The sequence below is a fragment of the Pelodiscus sinensis genome, chromosome 2 (genome assembly GCF_052426305.1).
Source record: "Pelodiscus sinensis isolate ZL-2025 chromosome 2, ASM5242630v1, whole genome shotgun sequence".
Taxonomy (NCBI): domain Eukaryota; kingdom Metazoa; phylum Chordata; order Testudines; family Trionychidae; genus Pelodiscus; species Pelodiscus sinensis.
Window position 1 is genome coordinate 252,741,418 of NC_143053.1, and position 19,064 is coordinate 252,760,481.

The window sequence follows — 19,064 nt, forward strand, 5'->3', positions numbered from 1 at the left end:
TGTTGCCCGTGGAAGTGAAAACACACACACTGTTCTGGCTTCCTCTAGATTTGGTTTCATTTCTCACTGTGTCAGTCTGCAGAAGGAAGCTCGTCCTGTAGTTCATGAAGCTGGGGGTTCAGTCCTGTGAGAGATTGAATGCCTCCTCTCTGTCTAACCCTCCAAGTTATTATATTGTATTCATCATCGAGGTGATGGGCAGCTGCGGCTCCCATTGAAGTCATGCATGGCTCTGGGGAAGGTACCTAACAGGGAAGAGAAGGAATTGTTGTTCCAACAAGCACTTGATGCCACAAGTTAATGGTGCCTTCCCTACCCGCAGTGAGGTCAAAGACCTGATCAGAGGGATCTGCACTTCAAAGATTTGCGGTCCTGGCTTTCAGAAACCAGGGACTTCCTTTGCGGTCTTCTCATACTGCCTCACTTTCACAGCTGTAGGGAGGTGGAGGAGGCTGAGTTGCCACTCTCCCTGAGGCCTAGCATCCAGTGTTCTCTGTAAACTGTGCACTGGTGCAGTCACTCGAGAGAATCAAATGATTAACAGCCTGTCCATTCGTAGGGGTATTTGTTTCTACTAGTGGTGCACATTCACACATGCTTTGGTGCACATAGAAACCTTTATTCCGCACATGGGTAGGAAAAAACATTTGCCTGTGGATGGAAAAGATTAATGGGAACATTGCTTCCGTCTGGATCTGAAGCAGCTGGATTTGTCTCCTGGAATGCAGGAGGCTGCGTTTGAACAAGAATTGATCTTCCAAACTGTATTCCAGGTATCACAGCTCTGTCGGTTGATGGCCCCGTGGACTAGGCCAAGTGGTAGTGAACGCTAACAGCTCTTAGGGTAAAGCTAAATTACACCCCTCTGTCGGCAGAGGGATGTAAATTAGATGTATTGAAAGCGCAAATGAAGCGGGGATTTAAATATCCCGGGCTTTATTTGCATAATGGCTGCTGCTGCTTTTTTCCAAAACGGGGCTTTTCGAAAAAAACCTGGCAGTTTAGACAGGGCATTTTCGACAGAAATGCCCCATTTTGAAAGATCCTGTACTCCTCAGGCTCTTGTACTCCTCAGGAGGAGTACAGGATCTTTTGAAACGGGGCATTTGTCGAAAATGCCCCATCTAAACTGCTGGGTTTTTTTCGAAAAGCCCTGTTTCGAAAAAGGCGGTGGTGGCCATTATGCAAATGAAGCCTGGGATATTTAAATCCCCGCTTCATTTGCACTTTCGATACATCTAATTTACATCCCTCTGCCGACAGAGGGGTGTAGTTTAGACACACTGTAAGAGTGCCGGGGACTCCGCATGCTACTGCAGGTAGCACAGCCATTCCTGCTGACTTGAATATTTCAGCAAGCCCGGGTCCCTTCCTTTGCTACGTATCTATGGGCTTGATTAACCCCCACGGGTGCAAAGAGTGCAGCTTGTACCCCATGGGGAATTTCACGCCTAGAGAAGAGAAGGGGGCAAAACCACTATTGTCCTACACTAGAAGTCATGCCAAGACAGCACTAAGTTCTGCCCATGGGTTCCTAGGAACCAATCATAGGGATAAGTAATGAGACTGAATATCTCCTGAATAGCCCCTCTCTCTACCCTTCTCTGGCCAGTCTGGTGCCCTTTCTGAGCTTCCCTAACTAGTTGCAATCCTCTACTGGGGTAGAGGTTGCACGGAGCATGTGCTGCTATGTCCCCTTATCTCCATCAAATGTGGGCAATTTCTGTTGCTGATGAAAAGTGGTTGTAATCAGGGGTTCTCCCAGTGAAAGTGATACAAACTGCATGAATCTATGGACTTCTGGGCTGGATTCTCTGGCCCTGCACATGTCAATGGTGTTACACCTGAAGAAGAGAAGACTGTGTTGTGTGTGTGTGTGTGTGTGTGTGTGTGTGTGTGGGAGGGGAGGGGAGGGGAGGGGCGGGACACATGAATGCAGTGTTCAGGTATATAAAAGGCTGTTGCAAAGAGAGGGAGGTAGATTGTTCTTGTTAACCTCTGAGGATGGGACAAGAAGCAATGGGCTTAAATTGCAGCAAGGAAGGTTGAGGTTGGACATTAGGAAAAAATTCCTACCAGTCAGAATGAGTAAGCACTGGAATAAATTGCCCAGGATTGTTGTGGAATCTCCATCACCAGAGATTTTTAAGAACAGATTAGACAAGTACCTGTCAGGGATGGCCTAGATAAAAATTTGTCCCACCTTGAATGCAGAGGACTGGGCTAGATGACCTCTCGAGGTGCCTTCCAGTCTTAAAACTCTCACATTCTGTATAATTAATCCTGATTTACACCTGGGCAGGCAAAAGAAGAACCAGGCCCACGTGCGTCTCCTTCCTAGTGAGACATGAGGGAACTAGTATTTAAGACTAGAGATGTGGAAGGTGCAAGTTGGTTTTGTGGAATTCTGTAGGAAACAGTTTGCTTACCATTTTTTGCTCTCTTCTTTGTTTCACTGGCTGTCTGTTTATATCATTTGTGTAACAGTGACATGTGGGGATCCCATTGAAATCTGGCTGTTGTTCTAGGCCCTACATAGCCTAAGCAATGGGCCTTCCCCCACAGAACTAGTAATCTGGATGCAGATGAGAGGAAGGGAATGTTATTATACCCATTTTCCAGATGGGGAAGTGAGGCAAAAATATTGTGACTTACCCAAGGACATACATGTAGTCAGTGTCAAAGCTGGGAATTGAACCTATAAACGATAGTTAAAAACTGAGGTAATATTAATCCTGGTGTGGTAGTGCTAATGGGGGGCTCCATTGTGTAAGGTGCTGCACAAAGAACAAAAAAGTGACCCTGCCCCCAAAGCTGACAATCTGAGCCTCTTTTCTCACCAATGTGTTTTGTGACTGGAGTCTTACTGGTTTTCCAAGCATCTTTGGTGTGTGGCTTGTCTCCTCCTCTCCCCATGCTCTCCCTCTTTAAAAGAACTGAGCACATCTCAGAAAAATGGAAGCAGCTGAGTTGCAGCACCAGATCCGTTCTGAGATGCATCTCCCTGATGAGACAGGCCTCACAGACGATAGTGATTTTCTTTTACCAAGCAAGGTAACAGAAAAGGGAATATTTTCCAAAGTCTGGCAAGTTTCAACCCATGCCAGCTTCTTTTTTGTGCCACAGATTTACTGAAGAGACTCACGTATCCTCATCGGAGACATCACAGTAGACTTGCTGAGTCAGTATTCCCTGAAAAAACAGGCAATTAGATTCCAAAAGGCAGTGGAGCTTGCACAGGAAAATAACAAGCAATCCAAACAAATGCTTAGCAAAATCACTTGGCTCATTCAGTCTGCATCTCTCTGCACTTTTGCTGGAGTTCTGACCCCCTCTCCTGCTGGGGCCAGAGTTACATGACACTGTTTTTCCTTCATATTGAATTCGTGTCTTTCCCCCTTTTGCTTCAGGCAAGTATCGATTGATTTTCCACCTTCAAAGACCATAAATAACTCTCTTCCTTTGTTCATTCACCTTGATTTTATTGAGAGGGGGAGCCCTGCGAAATACACGGTCATTTGTTTCTACCAGGCGGTGGTGGAAGCTTGCTGCCTGAGGTCCCGCCTCTTCTGCCTGAGGCCCCGCCTCTTCTGCCTGAGGCCCCGCCTCTTCTGGAAGCATAGACTTGGGTCCCCACATACATTGTCCAGGGGCCTAGCAATCCGGTCAGCTCTCCTGACCAAAATTGCCTGTAGATTCATATATCTCTGCCCCACGCCTAGCATAGGTCAGTGTGAGATTTGAAACAAAAGGGATCTCCGCTCTGGAGCAAGCTTATGCACTGGTCAGAAATAACTTTGCTCTGTTGATCTTCAGGTTACACATCTATTTGCATGGGCTGCTGAGGAGAGCAGGATGTGGTAGGGTTTAGACCTGTGGAAGGCTGTGTGTCTTGTAGAGGGCTCTGCTTTGTTGGGTATGGGATATAACTGGCTGGAAAACGTATATATCTTTTCATCAACATTTTGAATTTTCACAATGTTTATGAAGAATTTGATCTTTTTCCAGCATTTCTACTGTCTGAGGGCATGAACATGGGCTTTCTAGAATCTTGCTCCTTCTTATAGATACAAAAAATAGGCGCACTGCAGCCCTAAGGAGAAATCCAGACAAGGAAAAGAAATTCAGTCAAATAGCAGTCGCCAACTATGCATGTATCAACTGTAGAACACACTCTACTGGTTGGAAAAGAGTCCTTTACAATTTCCTTTTGTACATGCTCCTACCACAGTACAGCAACGGAGTGTATTCTTACCTTTGTGATCTCATCAGGCATATTAGTTAGAAAACGACAACATACATCAGAGACTGTAAAAGGGTAATTAATCCATCTGCGAGAACAAAAGGAAAAGCCTCATTCTATTTTTACTTGGCCTACTAATGTGCCTTAAATACAGTTTATAAATATTTCCTTGCAATTGACTATTCATGTGCATTAGTTAAGAAAGTCGTGTCATTTCAACTGACTGAAGTTCTTTGAGAGTTGACAAAATAAAGGCATAAAAGAGAATGGATAGATTATGTATTGGAATAATTTCTGGGATGGCAGGAGTTACTGAGTATATTCTTTGGCCTATGTTATGCAGGAAATCAGATTAGACTACTGTTTTCCCAGGTGTAGAGTGCATCCCCTGAGGGCAGGGCATACAGATTTAATTCTTCTCCTGAGTCTTAGCTTTCATAAATTGCTAGATATTCTGGTGGTGAAGAAACACATGAAAACCCGACTTGTGTGTAACCAATGCATCTATAAGTTTGCAGAGTACCTGAAGCAATGGCTCTGAGAATTGTGCACTGCCCCATTGAATATAATGGGTCCTATCTCAGATGTCAGTGATGATACTCTGGAAGTCAACATTTAGATATTTTACTGCTCATCTAAGCAGGTAAGAAGGCAGAGGAAGTATATTCTAAGGATCTATAGCCTCCACTCATCTTAGGTAGACTTTTAACAAGAGATGAGTGGGGATGATGGAATTGGTTATATCTATTTTTTAAGGGGAATACACTTTTTAAAAAATTGGGAAATGCTCATCATGGTCTCTGCAGGCCTTAAAGGGCTATTAGGATTCAGATTTCATAAAAGCTTTGGATAAAATGCTTCTTGAGTCTTCTAAGGAATTTTGGCATGAGATGAGATTTTTTTTTTATCAGTTGGAAGTTATTTTTCAAACAAAGTGTCAGGAATAAATGGGGAATGCTGAGCCTGACAGCAGGTTAATTAAGAAGCCAAGCTACGACTGCTATTGTTTATCCTGAAGATTTGAACGAGTGGGTGGATGATCAGAAATTGAGCCATTTCAGCTGATGGAAATCTGTGTAACTTCCTTGAAGTCAGCAGTGCTGGGCTGATTAACATCATTTCAACATCTGGCGCATTTAGAATAGTCATGTTTAGAAAGGATTTCTTGGACTAAGAGGCACAAGTGCCTTTGTACAGAGGTGCTAGATAATGCACATTTTCAAGGTACACTTTGGACTACCTCTGCACTTGATGGGTTCCTTAATAAGAGTAACTGCTCAGGAAAAAGATCGACAATAAGCATAATTGCAAACAGTTGAGTAAAAATGCATGATAATGACCTTGTATAAAATTGAATGCACCATTCAGTTTTTTGTCACTCTATCTCATGAAAAGATGTAGCACAGAACCTTCCATTTGTCTGCACAAAATACCTCCCAACGGTCATCCTAAAGCACCTATAGGAGTGCAAGTCCTAGTGAAAGTCAATTGCATTTGTGCTCCTAACTCACTAGGAAGCTGTTGAAAACCTCACCTTTTATCTGCATTTCCATATCATAGCCATTACAAGCACAAATTAGGCTTGCAATTGGGCATGCATTTTTGCATGTACAACTGCACAATAGGTTGTGGGGCTTTTTAAAACAAGGCTTCTAGTAAGATTCATAAATATTTATTACATGCAATATACTTGGATCAAAAATGTTCAACTAACAGTAACACCGAGGTGCTAAAATCATACAAATTAGGAGCACTGAAGAACATTCCTGCCACTTCCTTTTTACCATAGAAATGCCTAAGCCAGAAAACTCAACAGATGGCTGTATGTGCAGACTGGTTTCAATTATTCTCAGATCAAATGACTTTCAACATTGCATGAACTTCTGGCCTCAATTGCATCTACTTGGAATGGAAAGTAGCCAGGATCCCAAATTCCAAAAGCAACAGATGTAATCTGTCCTTCCGGCATAGCTGTATTCATCAATTATGGATGCTTGGACTATTTCACCAAAACATGTCAATCAGAATCTTAGAAGTAAACCCAAAAGTTAGTTCCACAGGCTGCCATATTGCCTGGGCCTTTTCAGTAGCCATGTTTCCATGTTACAGTCTAATTCATCCTATTCCTTTCTGAGGCTATGTCTACACTACACGCTTATTTTGAAATAACTCGTGATTTTGAAATAACAGAGTGTGTGTCTCCACAGCAAGCTTGCTATTTTGAAATAATTTCAAAATAACAGGCTTCTTACTCAGACTTCCTTTACTCCTCATGAAATGAGAGTTACAGAAGTTGAGGGAAGAACACTCTCCCTTCAACTTCCTGATGTATAGACAGCACCAAAAGTCAAGTTAAGCTACTTCAAGTTTAGTTACGCAACTTCAACGACGTTAATTGCATATCTTAAGTTGACTTTGTCCCTGAGATTCCCATAAAAGTCATAAATGGCCTTTGACACTAGTAGCATGTCAACCCCCTTCAAGAAAAAAAATACCTGCTGATCCTGAACCTGTTTGACTAAAACTCCCATGCAGGAACCCTTCCATTCGTGTGCTTTTGTAGTAAACAGAGGTCGCAATCAGAAAATTGCACTCAAGGGCTTTGCCATTGAGGTGTAGAATAAACAAAGGTGAATAAACAAACTATATTTGTTTCATAAAAAGGCTCAGGTATAAATCCTTCACTAGTGTAAATCAGTTTTATTGATTTTAATGGATCCCAGCTGAGACTATGGTCTCAAACTTCCAAGCCTCAAGTAACAATTATAAAGAAAAACTTAAACGACGAATAGTCTTGCAGCACCTTAAAACATGTAGATGGTATCATGCACTTTCACGGGCACAACCCATGAATCAGATGAATGATAAAGAAGATAGGGATGGAAAAGCCTATTTTGTTGTCCTCTGCTGCCCTTCAGGATTGTTTCTTAATGTATATTTTCTAGAGTCCCATGTAGTTTACTAAGCAATTCGGCATCTACCACTTTCCTACTGGAAGGGCATTTTATAGTCCATCTGATCTTGCTGTCAGGAAGGTTTATTTAATGTTCATACACCAACCATTGGTGGAATAAGGTTCTTGCATAGCCATCTAGTGGTGGGAATGGAGGTAAACAACCGAAACAGTTTTAATGGCGCTTAATACATTGTTTAATGGGATTATGTGAGAGAGTTGCCCGAAAGAGCAACAGGAGGACCCTTCACACTAGGGAGTTATTTTGAAATAACCCCCCTTATTTCAAAATAATAAGTAGGGTGTCCATATTACCAAGCCCGTTATTTCGAAATAACAGGCTGGTTATTTCAAAATCTGTACTCCTGCCTTTCTCAGGGAATAACGCAGATTTTGAAATAGTTATTTTCAAATAGCAGCAGTGTGGATGCTCCAGTGATGCTATTTCGATGCTGCTATTCTGCTTGTTCACAGTAATGACTAAGTTCTGCATGTTCACAATAATGGAGCCTGCCTTGGCCTAATTTCAAGGCTTCTCCATAGTGGAGACACATGATTTTGTTATTTTGGGAGTTATTATTCTGATTTTAGTTATTTAGAAATAATTTCCTAGTGTAGACATACCCTTTCTGTCCTATATTCCTAAATACTCTTGTACTGCATTATAGTCACTCTAACCAATAGTCTTTCTTTCATAGACTTGTAGGTGGTTTCTGTAGATATTTTTAGTTGGTGCTTAGCCAAGCTGTACATATTTGGATGCTTTTTCTTCTCACCACAAAAGAGTTCCTGCAGCCCTCACCTGACTAAAGCACTGAGTGTTGCACTGAAGGTGTGAGAGAGAATCTGAGTGAAATTTTAGATCCTCCATCCATCCTGGGCATTCCTGAAGCTGCAGGTGACATTAATTTGTGCTATGAATTAGGAACCCCATCTGCTAGTGCTTGTGATGGAATTGATGTGGTTATATCCAGTGGCTGTGTCTAGACTGGCAAGTTTTTCCACAAAATCATGATTTTGTGGAAAAACTTGCCAGCTGTCTACACTGTCCGCTTGAATTTCCGGAAAAGCACTGATGATCTCCTGTAAAATCATCAGTGCTTTTCCGGAAACACTATGCTGCTCCCGTTCGGGCAAAAGTCTTTTCCCGAAAGACTTTTGCGCAAAAAGGCCAGTATAGATAGCATAGTACTGTTTTCCGCAAAAAAGCCCCAATTGCGAAAATGGCGATCGGGGCTTTTTTGCGGAAAACCGCGTCTAGATTGGCCACGGACGCTTTTCTGCAAGAAGTGCTTTTGCGGAAAAGCATCCTGCCAATCTAGATGCGATTTTTCCGAAAATGCTTTTAACAGAAAGCTTTTCTGTTAAAAGCATTTTCGGAAAATCATGCCAGTGTAGACATAGCCAGTGTGTTTTCCTGAGGAACTACTAAACCCCATTGGCTCTCCCATGTATATGGATAATGTGTGTGTTGAAATTGAAACACAGTCTATAACACATGCAGTCTTGACTACCTCTTATAGTACAAGCCATAACAAAGGAGACTGAAATACTTAAATAATTAGGAACCATGGGTTTACATCTCAGCAACTTTCAAAGTAAATAAACTGAGAGCCAGGAAGTTGAATGCATTTGCTTTTGTTACCTGGATGAGTCCTCGATAAGAATTTGTCTGCTATACACACACATGGGAAAAAATCCCATTAACACATACTTGTGACAGAGTAGGCTTGTTCCAGGAAGTATATTTGAATCCTTCCCCCCCTATTGTTTTTGTCCAGTGCAGTTTTGACTGGTTTAAGCAGTAGTCATTTCACAGGTTATCTCGGAGGAAATTGTTTTAATCTCAACAGACTTCACTTGGAATTTTTTTCCTCGTATGCAAACTCATTTTTCTTTTAGCATCTTCATCACATTCTTTTAGCTAAACAATTTCTCTGTGGGCTTAGTTTTTACACCCAGTGCATACTTGTGGACTCTCTCCCCCATAGGAACCCCTCTCATCATCATTTGGCCAAACTAAGCTTTCATTAGTAGCTCTTCAATAATTAGTCACGCCACCCTCTGAATCATCTTTTGTTGTTGCTCTTTCATGAATTTCTTCTACTTCATCAATATCTTTCTGAGACTGAGATGCCTAGACATTCATATAGTCACCTGTCCTCTCAGCTTCCTTGAAAAGTAATGTTCTCTTTCTGTCTCCTATTTCTAATGTAACACTATTTGCTGCTCTGCTATTTTAGTTCTTATCTGTTTGTGTTATAGTAGAAACTAGATCCTCCAACTGAGGTCAGAGACTAGTTGTGCCTGGTACCATGCATGAACACAGCAAGGTTATGTCTACTCTTTGTAGCTGCTAGCAACTCAGTTGTGTCACTACAGGCGAGTTGCTAAAAGGCATGCAGTGTAGCTGCCGTTGTGTTGGCTATCCTGCTGACAAAAAACTTCCATCTGCAATGAGCAGTGTTAGCTTTGTCTGAAGAAGAGTGGTCCGGCTGACTAAGTTCTGCTTGTTGTTGGCAAAAGCTTTGTCTTTTGAGGAGTGGTTTTTAAACATCTTTGAAAGACAAAAGTTTTCTCATTCAGTTGCCAGTGTAGATTCCCTGTCTTGAAGAGTTTACAAGAGCAGGCAAGAAAGACAAATGGCGGGAGAAAGATGGGGCACCGAAGCAGAGAGAGTTTAAGTGACACAGGAAATTTGCAGCAAAACTGAGAATTGAATTCATATGGCCTGATGCTGTTTTGTGTCTTAACCACAAGACCATCCTCCTCTCTCTGATCTTGTTTGCCCCAATCCTACCAAGAAAAGCAAATTATTGCTTTGGTATTCATGCAAAAGTCTGTCCACCCTAAAAAATGACATTCCCAACACTGATATCCCTTCTACTTCTCATAAAATCCTTTAAATAAAACAACCTCCCAAATCCTACTCCACGTAGAGTTCTGACCTGTAAAGGGAGAAGTTCCGGGGGTTCATAATCTCTACCAAGGCCTTCACTATTTCTAGGGTTTTTACGTGAAGCATGCTTCGGTGCTATGGTAATAGTGTCATTAGTAAACCCTAAAGTAAACAGATGGATCTCTATATGTGTATGATGTTGCCCATCGGTGTAATATCTGAGCACCAGTCTAAGTGCTGATCCTGGTCACCATTGGTAGGGTGTTGTTGTCACTCCTATATTTTTCTGCATAATGGTTTTAAAGAGAAGCTAGATAATTTCATGGAGGTTAGGTCCATAAAAGGCTATTAGCCAGGGGATAAAATGGTGTCCTTGGCCTCTGTTTGTCAGAGGCTGGAGAGGGATGGCAGGAGACAAATCGCTTGAGCATTTTCTTCGGTCCACCCTCTCTGGGGCACCTGGTGCTGGCCACTGTCGGTAGACAGGATACTGGGCTAGATGGACCTTTGGTCTGACCCAGTACGGCCGTTCTTATGTTCTTATATGTTCTTCCTTCCATCATATAAGTTTCTTGTTTTTTAAATAGAGATGTTTGGAAAATATTACAAGGAAAGGGAATGAAAATATCCATCTACTAGATGGTTGAGAGTTTGTGCACCTGTCTGTCTGCCTCTCTGTCTGCGTGTGTGTGGCCGTCTGTCGGGTCCATTTGTTCAGGAGCTTCTCCTAAATAGTAAGAGACACGACCACCACATTTGGTAGGCAGCTTCCTCTTATCATGAATTAAAGCAAGCTAAGGACAGTGGGATGTGCATGGAATGGGATTTGTTTCTCATCAACTGGAAAGGCAGGGTTGCGATAGCAGGAACAGGTCTACTCCCAAATTACCCCAGCAGGGCAGCAAGCATTGGGGGATAGTTTATACTCCTGAATGACCGCAGGGGGGAATCAAGCACCCCAGCCGGGGGGAGCTGCAGGTGGGCTGCATTGCTTTGCTTCCTACTCCCTGCACCCCCATTCCCTGCCCTGAGCCTCTCCTCCCCCCAACACTGACTCCCCAGACGCCTGCTCTGGGTCCTCCACATCTCCAGCCCCCTGCCCTGACTCCTGTACTCCGCACACCTCTAGCCCCCTGCTCTGAAGGAACCAAGCAACACCAAGTGCATCTTCTAGCTTCTCTTATAAATGGAGTGTACATTAGGGAAATGTTTGAGCTGAGATGAATTTCAGCTTGTGCTGCTTTGTTGTTTTTTCTTCCTACTGTGGGTTCCCTATGGGGAAAAAAAAGTTAGCAGAGGTCCATACTAGCTGTTAACCAGGGTTGCACCCAGGAGGCCTGTACATAGAGAGACTGCTGTGTAGTTTTTCTGCTTGTCTTGTTGTAGACTCCTGCCACATGTTAAACAATAAATAAGTCAAAAGCAGGAAAAATAGAGTAAATAAACTGAAAGATGGTTATGTGTAGAGATGTGCAAATAATAGGGTTTTTTGTTTTGGCTGACTGGCTGAATTAAAAAAAAAAACAGAATACATATTTTCAAGTCATTGACCAAAACACTCCATTTATTGTTTCATTTAGCTTTAGAGCTTTAAAAATAAATAAATAAAACCAAAGAAAATTTGGGGGAGGAGGAGAAATCATTTCAAATAAAAGAAAAGTTTTATACTGAAAAAGTCAAAAGGAAGCATGTCAGTTCTGGAATTTTTTAATGGCTCTTTGGATCAAAAGAATGCAATGAATTTTACACCAAATTTCAAAGAATTTCAATCAATGCAAATTTGCATTTTCAGTGGAAATAAAGAGTTTAATGAGAGTGAGAGAGAGCAAGAGAGAGAGAGAGAGAGAAGATCAGCTTCAAAATCTGGTTGAAGAAATTCTGACAAATCACGTATTTATTTTAAAAGCAGGCTTGATATGGAAAGGTAACGGGGATGTCCTTGGTTCACTAAGGGCCATTCTGTTTTTTTTTAAGTGCTGTACAAACGTGGATTGCTTCAGAACACTGGAGAACAGTGTGAATGGATGGCTAGGGTTGTACTGGGGAAGACGCAGCCCTTAACTCTAGGTTGTTCTTAGCTTTCCATTATCCCATGGTGGAGGCTGGCAATCACCTAAAGCCTTGTTGCATTGAACATATGCAAGTAGCCACCCCTGTGGTTTCCATTGCAGAATAGGACCTCTAGGTCATGGGAAACTAAACGTTGTCCTTTTCTAATGCCCGGGTGCTAAGATTTGGAAGCCTCGGTCCAGTTTGCAGTGAACAAGTTTCCCTGTTTTGATTGCACGGAAACCAAGCTACTTTGTTGGCCTTCTCCATGGAGAAGGCCAAGGAATACAGGAGAATGGGGACAGAGAGCTAACACTCCTCTCATCTCTAGAAGAGAGCTGAAGGGAAATCTTCCAGTGTCTGTAAGAAACCTGTCATGGAGCTACACAGAGGTCTCCAGCCTCTAACAGTGGTTCAGCATATCTTTAAAATAAATACAATACGAGAACCCTGATGGCCACTGTTTTAACACAGAGCATCCGTCCATCCATCCATCACAGAACTAGTCTACTTCTAATACATGGATTACCAGGCTCGCTAAATGCCCATGCAGAATAGTAAGTCAGCAGCAGCTCTTCAGTCTTCTCCCCAACCTTCTTCCCAGTATCCCTAATGCTTGCAGTGAGAGGGTAGAGATCAGTCTCCATACTTCTCTCTGGGTTTCTCTGCCAAGGCTGCCTACAGGAAAGCCAATTACCAGCTAACAATTTGAAATCCAATCTGAGCTGTTGCCTGTGCCTGGCTCCCATGTACACCGGCTCGTTGAATGGAGTGACTCTTATGTTCCGCCTCCTCACCGCTAAATGTCAGGATGGACTTTTTCTGTCCTCCTCGACTAAGGTCTTCTCTCTCTCTCTCGTTATTTGATAAAATATCAGGAAGACAGTGGAGAAGTAATTAAATTCAGTACCTGAGCAGAGAGTGAGGGAAGGCAGGAGAGAAGAGAAGGAGGAGGGTGAGTATGGAGAGGTTTTTGTGAATCACTTTCCTCCTCCATTTAGTTGAGGCCTGGTCTCAGATGACTAATGTAGAAGGAGAGGGCTATTTCTTTTAAATGAAAGACACTCTACTTCCTGAATGTTGATATCTTGCCAGCAAGCTGCAGTCAAGGCTGACATTGTAAGGAATATTGAACAGCTCTCGATTGGAGAGTTATTTCGTATTCATCTTTGTCATTTATTTATTTATTGTGTTGCCTGCAACCTGTTTCCTTCCCCCCTCTTCTTTTTATTTCTCCTTTTACTAGACTTAGCCCACACTTTTTCTGCATTTTTTTCTTTTGTAAGAATAACAGTTTGTTCCACAACATGAACAAATCTAGTATTCATTTTTGTATCAGAGGGGTAGCCGTTTAGTCTGAATCTGCAAAAGCGACGAGGAGTCCTGTGGCACCTTATAGACAACTGAAGTGTAGGAGCATAAGCTTTCATGGGCAAAGACCCACTTGCATCTGACGAAGTGGGTCTTTGCCCACGAAAGCTTATGCTCCTACACTTCAGTTAGTATATAAGGTGCCACAGGACTCCTCGTCGCTTATTCATTTTTGAGTTCTCTACTTTTTTCCCTCCCTGTATATACATTGTTTTTGTGATACCTTTGATCTTTCTCTTATATTTTCCCCTTTTCTCTCTCTTTTTGTCATGTTGGTGACCACTATGCCAAACTGAGGGCCCAGGGAAATTGTGTCTTCTATATATCTCTAGAGCAGGGGTCTCCAAACTACGGCCCGCGGGCCGGATGCGGCCCGCGAGGCCCTCTCATCCGGCCTGTGGAGACCTTTTTGTCTGGCCCCGCCTTCTTCCGCGTGCACCAACCGGAGCCAATCAGGCGGAGGGTGGCTGCGGCGGTGGAAGGAGAGAGCTTGAGTCCGAGCATTGGTGTCAGCGGGAGAAACGGATTCGCAGGCGGCTGCGCGAGGCCCCAGCGCGCGCATGGGACAGCAGGTAGCCCAGGTCAGGGACAGCTCCGCGTGCCGCTTGGCCGGGCGGGCGAAAAAGGGGGGTCTCGAAGGCGGGCTCCGGATCAGACCCGGCGGCAGAGGATCGCGGGAGGCTGGACGGAGGGGAGGAAACCCGACAGTGGTTTCTCAGGGGCTAGGAGCGAGGGGCTACTTCTCCGGGGGCGGGGCTGAGGAGCTGGTGCCCATTGCAGGAGGCGGTCTGGTTGCTGTGGCACAGCCTCTGGGTGACGCTGTGCCGTGCCTAGTGCGCTGCCCTGGTCCCTGCAGTGCGCCCTGAAGAAACATCCCTCTCCCTTCCACGTCTGGTCTCTCTCATCCACAGCCCAGAGCAGCACCGCCCTGCCGGGTATCAGTCTGTGGGAGCGTTGGGCACTGCTTTCCAACTTCCTTTACCAAGTGATAACGTGTCTGCTTTCAAACCAGCTTTTCCCATTAAAATGCATGCCCCTTGTTCCATGGGGCTATGTTACAAATTGTCACCTCATTCCCTGCATGATAGGAGAGCGATCACATCTCTTCAAGTGTGAGTGTCTTAGGCTGAACATATTGCCAGGATTATGTTGCTTACAATTTTCATCACATTGCGCAGGTGGAAATGAGTTCTCAGCAGTTTCCCCGTTCTGGAGCCCCTCCTGCAGGACTAGGACAAGCACCACCCCCAATTTCAAACAGTGATTTCTAAAGCCAGAAATGTCTGCTATTTTGGCATCCCGGAAACAATTTCACCATTCACACTAATACAGGTGTTCATGTGTAGTGTATCAATGTGTTATTAAATAATAACTGAATAAAATAATATTAAATAAATAATTAAAAACAACATCCATGTTTTGATTGTTTTTTATTTGGACCTCAAGTGTGTAGTCGGCCCCCGAACTGCTGTTTGATAGTTAATGCGGCCCTCGGGCAGAAAAGTTTGGAGACCCCTGCTCTAGAGAACTAGGGCCAGATTCTCAGCTGCTCTCAATTGACATAGCTCCAAGAAAGAAGTCTCCACCAGAAGCCTTAGCCTCTTGATTCGGCCCAGGATATCAAAGTGAAAATTCCCAGTGGTCAGTTCACTCCTTGAGTACTTCAGTGTCCATAGAATTATGGAATCAAAGAATACTAGAATTAGAAGGGACTTTGAGAGGTCATCAGGTCCAGTCCCCTGCTGCCCTCATGGCAGGACAAAGCACCATCTAGATAATCCCTGAGAGATGTTTGTCCAACCTGCTCTTAGTATCTCCAGTGATGGAGATTCCACAATTTCCCTAGACAATTTATTCCACTGTTTAACAACCCTGACAGTTAGGAAGTTTTTCCTAATATCCAACCTAAACCTCCCCTGCTGCAATTTAAGCCCATTGCTTCTTGTCCTATCGTCAGAGGCCAAGGAGAACAATTTTCCCTCTCCTCCCCATGGTGCCCTTTTAGATACCTGAAAAACGCTATCAAGTCCTCTCTGTCTTCTCCTTTCCAAATTAAACATGCCCAATTCCCCCAGCCTTCCCTCATAGCTCATATTTTCTAGACCTTTAATCATTTTTGTTGCTCTGCTCTGGACCTTCTCCAATTTCTCCACATCTTTCTTGAAATGTGGCGCCCAGAATTGGACACAATACTCCAACTGAGGCCTAATCAGCACAGAGTAGAGCAGAAAAATGACTTATCATGTCTTACATTACAAGGAGTGTTGTGAGCATCCCAGAATCATGTTTTCTTTTTTTTGTAACAGTGTCACACTGTTGACTCTTAGTTAGCTTGTGGTCCACTAGACCCCTAGATCCCTTTCTGCAGTACTCCTTCCTAGACAGTCACTTCCCATTCTGTATGTGTGAATGAATTGTTCCTTCCTGAGTACTTTGCATTTGTCCTTATGCCCCTTCATTCCTTCGTCTTACCCGATGAGCCTAGATGACATATTTTGAATATGGGGACTTCTGGAGGTGGATCTCTTTATCCCAGCCACAAAGAGGAATTGTTTTGTTGCTCCATGAAGGGCCAAGTCTTAAGTCTTTAGGAGATGACTTTCTTCTTCCTTGAACAAAGGGTCTGTGTTACATATTTCCCCAACACCTCATTCTAAGAGCAATGAAAAAGATCAGACAAGCCTAATGATTCTCCAGCTCAGGGCATAGTTCCTCAGTGGTACATGGGCGTAGAGTAGAGGTACAGCAGGAAGGAACCTATCCATGATACTTCAAACGCGGAATGGATTTAGCTGTTGATGTGAATTGCATTTGAATCTTCTTTAACGTTCACTTATCCTGGATTGCTTCCTACAACTGAAGAAAGAAAACTAGTTTAACAAGTAATTCAGTTAAGATTCATCTATGTGCAATATTGGTCTTCCTTTCTCTAGTGGAAGGGTTGACCATTATATGGTCTTCAATACATACATTCTCCAAACACTATACCATGCCTCTATATCTTGTTACATTCAGTCGCTTTACTTTTCTTTTGATAGGTTTAGTTTTTGTCATGCATGTTGTTTGAGTAGTGTCCTTGTTCCAAATTACTGTTAGCACAACAGTGTCTGTGGGCCCCCCAGTCAAGAATAAGGATCCAGTTGTACTAGGAGCTATATGCGCAAGTAACAAGCCTTTGGGCTGCACAGCTCATAATTTCAGTATTGTGACCTCTGGTCCAGGCCTTTTCATCTTACCTGCACCTTTCCTTATTTCCAGCAAGAAGTCCTGTGGCACCATATAGACTAACAGAAGTATAGGAGCATAAACTTTCGTGGGCAAAGACCCACTTCGTCAGATGCATGTAGTGGGTCTTTGCCCACGAAAGCTTATGCTCCTACACTTCAGTTAGTCTATAAGGTGCCACAGGACTCCTCACCGCTTTTCCAGATTCAGACTAACACAGCTATCCCTCTGATACTTTCCTTATTTCCATTACTATAATTCTCATATTGTTTTGTTTCAGAGGCCTGAGCTGAGTCTTGAAGACAGTGACACAGGGATCAGCAGAAGCTGTGTGTTTGAGCCACAACAACTGTTCTAAGTTGATACAGATTGGCTACATATCCATTGGGAGAAGATGGCCCTCGCCTTGAAGATCTGCTGCTTCACTCTTACGCTGCTTCCTCTGGTATGGAATCCCAGGGACAATGCATGCATCTCTTTACAGTGGCATTCTGTGGGTGCATGGTTTTTAAATGCGTGGTATGGGCCGTTGCAGACAGTGGGTGAGGGCTTTTCGGATTCCAGCTTAGCTACTAGTAAACCACTTTCAGTGTGTAGGACAGAGGGGGTAGAACAATGCTCACCACCATTTTTGTAAATGTGAAGGAGGCAGGATCATAAAGGAGCACTGTCAGGGTTCATTCAGCAGCCAAGATTGCCAAGAAGGACTTGTAATTTTGGAGGGGCTGCATTTTGGGGTGTCCAACGTAAAAAGGGGCCTGCTTGGTAGGCTTCACGGTGTGTCATGCTGGGTATCTCAACATGGTGGCCCTCAAAGGCACCAGTAGCTTTATTGAGACTCTGGAGCTAAATTCAAGAATTGAAGGTATCCCGAGATCCAGGGGTTTGGTAAGGATGTAGTGGTAGCAAGTTACTTTACAGCTATTGCTAACTGCTGCTTCCTGGGTTTCACTTCAGCTCTTTACTGCAGCCCAGGCCAAAGTAGGGACATCTAAGTATTTCTTAGAAAACATAACATAGACTGAGTCTCTGAAGGTATGTCTACACTGAGGTGCTATTTGGAGATACTTCCGGTGTCCCAAAATAGCTATTCCACATCTTTTGAACAAGCCCGTTATTTTGAAATATCTTTCGAAATAATGGGCGTGCTATTCTGATGTCCCTCTAAACTTCGTTCCATGAAGATGAAAGGACATTTCGGAATAGCGCTCTATTTCTAAATTTGGCTCTGTGTAGATAGCACCAAATTTCTAAATAAGCTATTTCAAAATACACTCAAAATAAGCTACGCAATTTGTATAGCTCAAATTATGTAGCTTATTTTGGGCTATGGGTTCGGTGTAGACTCACTATGACACACATTGGCTGTGTCTAGACTGGCAAGTTTTTCCACAAAATCATCTGATTTTGCGAAAAAACTTGCCAGCTGTCTACACCGGCCGCTTGAATTTCCGCAAGAACACTGACGATCTCATGTAAGATCGTTAGTGTTCTTGCGGAAATACTATGATGCTCCAGTTCGGACAAGTCTTTTTCCGAAAGACTTTTACGCAAAAGGGCCAGTGTAGACAGTGTAGTACTGTTTTCCACAAAAAAGCCCCGATCGCGAAAATGGCGATCGGTGCTTTTTTGCAGAAAACCGCGTCTAGATTGGCCACGGACGCTTTTCCGCAAAAAGTGCTTTTGTGGAAAAGCATCCTGCCAATCTAGATGTGCTTTTCTGAAAATGCTTTTAACGGAAAACTTTTCCGTTAAAAGCATTTCCGGAAAATCATGCCAGTGTAGACGTAGCCTTTGTGTTTAAATGCTGAAATCCAGTCTTATTAGCAGCTCCCAGTATATTTCAACAATTGCTTTGATATTTATATTTTCATGTACCCAGGCAATCTGAGCATTTAAAAAAGATACTTAAAATAATATATTAAACTATTATTAGATCCAAGTGTTTGACTGCTTTTCCTATAGACATTCACACAGATTTTTGCTGCTATGCGATGGATTTATAACATCTGTGTCACAAGGTAAAGCACTGAGGGTAGCATTTATACTCCTTTATTTAAACGCATGTAGATGTACATTCTTTCTCCTCAAGTCTTCTTCAGAGATTGTTTTTACTGCTCTGGCTAAAATGTAGCATTTATTAGCTGGATTCTTCAGGTCAGAATTAGAACTGTAGCATACTTCAAAAATTGGCATAGTCAGCAAACACAAAAGTTTAACCTGTGAATTCTAGCTATGAGCCCTTCACTGTTGGTTAGTTTGTCTGGTCAGCTAAGAAGTCTTCCTTGTAGACCAAATGCTACAGTTTTGAAATCCAGATATGA

The 19,064-nt window shown here is 43.1% G+C and overlaps 1 protein-coding gene across 5 annotated transcripts in view; it reads left to right on the forward strand.

Annotated features, from left to right (window-relative positions):
- Positions 1-19,064, forward strand: part of ADCYAP1R1 (ADCYAP receptor type I) — a 218,050-nt gene that overhangs the window by 30,533 nt on the left and 168,453 nt on the right. For all 5 annotated transcript variants that reach the window (XM_006120585.5, XM_006120587.5, XM_006120590.4 and 2 more), the window contains exon 2: positions 17,021-17,185. In XM_006120585.5, the coding sequence (XP_006120647.1) occupies positions 17,135-17,185 (51 nt within the window). In that variant the 5' untranslated portion in view covers positions 17,021-17,134. The remainder of the gene's footprint in view (positions 1-17,020; positions 17,186-19,064) is intronic.